Source organism: Gobio gobio (genome assembly GCF_949357685.1).
Source record: "Gobio gobio genome assembly, chromosome: 5".
Taxonomy (NCBI): Eukaryota; Metazoa; Chordata; class Actinopteri; order Cypriniformes; family Gobionidae; genus Gobio; species Gobio gobio.
The window spans coordinates 1992907-1997906 of NC_137101.1; the positions used below are offsets into that span (position 1 = coordinate 1992907).

Consider the following 5000-nt stretch of genomic DNA (forward strand, 5'->3'; position numbering starts at 1 on the left):
CAAGCCAATTTTAAGATTTTGGGTTATGGCATGATTAGTTTTAAGACATTGCTAACATTTTACTTTTTGATTTTGTTTTTAATTCTTATTTTTCCTAATGATGTGTATTATTAGATTATATATATATTTTTACAGTGTTACAAGCAGATATAACTGACTTTTAAATACTTGCATAAAATTATATTTTATTTATTTAAAATATGTAAAATATTCATGAATATATTTTTTAATATTAATTTAATTATGTACATATTTAATAATTATATATGAATATTAAATATATAACATAATTATATAAAATAATAATAATGTCACAGTGCAAAAAAAGGCTTTATTTTCTTTATGCAAAATATAATTTCAACTTTGGGATGGAGATGTTTTGGTGAGATTCACCCACACGGCGTCAACCATCACGAAACGCCTACATCTGACAAGCTGTCTGTCTCTGTCTCTCTCTTACACACACACACACACACACACACACACACACACACACACACACACACACACACACACACGCGCGCGCGCGTCTCGTCTGAACGTGAGTCACTGTTCCCTCACAGTGTTTTATTCACAGCTCCAGCTCAACGATCTCAGAGATTGTGTCTCATGTTATTTTAGTGTGTATGATGTGGGCGGTCTTATGTTAATGAGCTCACAGTGATGTCATAACCACAGGCTAACCAGGACACATCTAAACTTCTTTTGTTTGATTCAGATCCATTTTTCCATGATCGATCTCTTAAACATGTTTTTTAACCTCCATATCTCTGGGAGCATTTCCGCCTGGATTTGGCCGACCCAAATTGAAAAGCTTCCCACATACAGTCGTCTCTAAATACACAAGTTTCATAACCCACGGCTAAAAGTGATGAACATGTGAGGATATGTTGTCTGAGCTGTAATAAACCCCCAAAAAAGAGCCGCTTTTTGATTTTTTTGGATATAAATTCATTGTTGAAAGTGTGTAACTCAGGCCCTGTGAGCTCTAGCACCCTGCAGACAGTTTGGGCTGTGTCCACTAGATGGCAGCAAACACTGGAAAAAAGTATTTTGTCTGTATCATTTATGCAAAGATTTATTCAAATGATCTGAAGGGAGGAATATAACCTTTTTTATGTAATTTCCATCTACCCAAATCTCTCCGATACACACTTCTCCTCACACACACTGGTGTAAATGCAATATCAGGGTCACAAAATGGTTTTTTCCAGTGTTTGCTGCCATCTAGTGGACACAGCCCGAACTGTGTGCAGGGTGCTAGAGCTCACAGGGCCTGAGTTACACACTTTCAACAATTAATTTATAACCAAACAATTATTACAGTTATTACAGCTCAGACAACATACATTCACATGTTTATCACTTTTAGCAGTGGTTTATGAAACGTCAAAGCGTTTCTTGTAAAATGACACCAGTATTGTGTGTTTAGAGACACTGTGTGTGTGTGTGGGAAGCTTTTACATTTGGGTCGGCCAAATCCAGGCGGATATCCTCAAAAATGGTGCCAGAGCTAAAGAGGTAAAATATGTTTCTTAAATAAACATGTGTGTTTCTTAAATAGCGTGTTGTCTTAAAAAAATGCATTTCGCTTAAATAAACATGTTTCATAAATAACATGCATTTCTCGTGACAAATGTTACAGTCATATGTTAATGAGCTCGTGACGATGTCATAACCTGAAATAAAATTTATTTCAGTGTTTCTGAAATAAACATGCGTGTTTTTTAAATAAACATGCGTGTTTCTGAAATAACATGCGTGTTTCTGAAATAAACATGCGTGTTTTTTAAATAAACATGCGTGTTTCTGAAATAACATGCGTGTTTCTGAAATAAACATGCGTGTTTCTGAAATAAACATGCGTGTTTCTTTAAAATATACATTTACATGCATATGCATGCATTTCTCTTAAATAAACATGCGTGTTTCTGAAATAAACATGCTTGTTTCTCAAATAGCGTGTTCTCTTAAACATGCATTTCTCGAAAATAAACATGCGTGTTTCTGAAATAAACATGCGTGTTTCTCAAATAGCTTGTTCTCTTAAACATGTATTTCTCTTAAATAAACATGTCTGTTTGTTAAATAGCGTGTTCTCTTAAACATACATTTATCTTAAATAAACATGCATTTATCTTAAGTAAACATGCGTGTTTCTGAAATAAACGTGTGTTTCTGAAATAAACATGCTTGTTTCTCAAATAGCGTGTTCTCTTAAACATGCATTTCTCGAAAATAAACATGCGTGTTTCTGAAATAAACATGCGTGTTTCTCAAATAGCTTGTTCTCTTAAACATACATTTATCTTAAATAAACATGCATTTATCTTAAGTAAACATGCGTGTTTCTGAAATAAACGTGTGTTTCTGAAATAAACATGCGTGTTTCTGAAATAAACATGCGTGTTTCTTAAATAAACATGCGCCTTTCTGAAATAAACATGCGTGTTTCTTAAATAAACATGCGTGTTTCTCAAATAGCGTGTTCTCTTAAACATGTATTTCTCTTAAATAAACATGTCTGTTTGTTAAATAGCGTGTTCTCTTAAACATAGATTTATCTTAAATAAACATGCATTTATCTTAAATAAACATGCGTGTTTCTTAAATAAACATGCATTTATCTTAAATAAACATGCGTGTTTCTGAAATAAACATGCATTTATCTTAAATAAACATGCGTGTTTCTGAAATAAACATGCGTGTTTTTGAAATAAACGTGCGTTTCTGAAATAAACATGTGTGTTTCTGAAATAAACATGCGTGTTTCTGAAATAAACATGCGTGTTTTTGAAATAAACGTGCGTTTCTGAAATAAACATGCGTGTTTCTGAAATAAACATGCGTGTTTCTGAAATAAACATACATGTTTCTGAAATAAACATGCGTGTTTCTGAAATAAACGTGTTTCTGAAATAAACACATGTGTTTCTGAAATAAACATGCGTGTTTCTGAAATAAACATGCGTGTTTCTGAAATAAACATGCGTGTTTTTGAAATAAACGTGTGTTTCTGAAATAAACATGTGTGTTTCTGAAATAAACATGCGTGTTTCTGAAATAAACGTGTGTTTCTGAAATAAACATGTGTGTTTCTGAAATAATAATGCGTGTTTCTGAAATAAACATGCGTGTTTCTGAAATAAACGTGTGTTTCTGAAATAAACGTGTGTTTCTGAAATAAACATGCGTGTTTCTGAAATAAACATGCGTGTTTCTGAAATAAACATGCGTGTTTCTTAAATAGCGTGTTCTCCTAAACATGCATTTATCTTAAATAAACATGAGTGTTTATTAAATAGCGTTCTCTTAAATATGCATTTATCTTAAACAAACGTGTGTTTCTGAAATAAACATGCGTGTTCTCTTAAGAAATGCATTTCTTAATAAACATGTTTTATAATTAACACGCATTTCTTTAAAATATGTTTCTGAAATAACATGCATTTGTCCTAAAACATGCATTTGTCCTAAATAAACATGCGTATTTTTAAATAGCCTTTTCTCTTTAAGAAATGCATTCCTCTTGAACACACTTTCTGCACCAATCCAAAGCGCGCGGCCGTCCCGCGGTGAAGTGGAGTGTAAGTCTCAGGATTGTTCTGCGTGTGCAGTGTGTGTTTGTGGCACTGTCAGATATGGATCTGTTGTGGTGCTCTGTCAGCGTTCTGCCGCCGTGTCCCCGCAGGTCTCATCCGCCTGCAGGAGCTCATTAAAGCTCCATCCAGATACAACATCCGCCTGAAGATCCGACAGCTCGCCGCAGACACCAAGGACGCCAAGCCGCTGCTCAAGGAGATGAAGAAAGCCAAGGAGTTCCACGTTATCTTCGACTGCAGTCACGAGATGGCCGCCTGGATCCTCAAACAGGTGAGCGTCACACACACACACACACACACACACCTCTGTGACTGTAGAAACTTCTCAACTCTTCCTCCGTGTGAGTGATTCCTTCAGGCCGGGTCGTTTTTCTCGTTTTCTCATTCACGTCTCCGGTATGAACGATGATCGTTCGTCTCCTCCAATCATATTTCACGTGTTAAATCTCACTGTTAGAAATTCTATTAGTGTGACATTATTACAAAAGCCTCAAACCGAAATGGGAATGTAATTAAAGGAGGCGCAGTGTCCGCAGGGCTTGAAGATCTGATTAAAGATGCGGCGCTGATGAAGCGGCTCTTACTTATTAAACACTGATCAGAGCCTTTGAGTCTTGTGTTCTCTTATCTGATACATTCTGTCAAGGTTCTCTCAACGTTATGAGCAAACATTCTTCCAGTAACGTTAATAGAACGTTCGTTCAAAGTTATCAGGTCTTTGATAATGTTCTCAGAACGTTCTGTCAAGATTCTCTCAACGTTATGAGCAAACGTTCTTCCTGTAACGTTAATAGAACGTTTGTTCAAAGTTATCTGGTCTTTGATAATGTTCTCAGAACGTTCTGTCAAGGTTCTCTCAACGTTATGAGCAAACGTTCTTCCAGTAACGTTAATAGAACGTTCGTTCAAAGTTATCTGGTCTTTGATAATGTTCTCAGAACGTTCTGTCAAGGTTCTCTCAACGTTATGAGCAAACGTTCTTCCAGTAACGTTAATAGAACGTTCGTTCAAAGTTATCTGGTCTTTGATAATGTTCTCAGAACGTTCTGTCAAGGTTCTCTCAACGTTGAGCAAACGTTCTTCCAGTAACGTTAATAGAACGTTCGTTCAAAGTTATCTGGTCTTTAATAACTTTCTCAGAACGTTCTGTCAAGGTTCTCTCAACGTTATGAGCAAAGATTCTTCCAGTAACGTTAATAGAACGTTCGTTCAAAGTTATCTGGTCTTTAATAATGTTCTCAGAACGTTCTGTCAAGGTTCTCTCAACGTTATGAGCAAACGTTCTTCCTGTAACGTTAATAGAACGTTTGTTCAAAGTTATCTGGTCTTTGATAATGTTCTCAGAACGTTCTGTCAAGGTTCTCTCAACGTTATGAGCAAACGTTCTTCCAGTAACGT

The 5000-nt window shown here is 35.7% G+C and overlaps 1 protein-coding gene across 1 annotated transcript in view; it reads left to right on the forward strand.

Moving 5' to 3' along the window:
• Nucleotides 1-5000, forward strand: part of LOC307127242 (glutamate receptor ionotropic, kainate 2) — a gene marked incomplete at its 5' end in the record, with an annotated part of 88198 nt that overhangs the window by 30630 nt on the left and 52568 nt on the right. The window contains one exon of the mRNA XM_079818363.1: nucleotides 3692-3873. Within this exon, the coding sequence (XP_079674489.1) occupies nucleotides 3692-3873 (182 nt within the window). The remainder of the gene's footprint in view (nucleotides 1-3691; nucleotides 3874-5000) is intronic.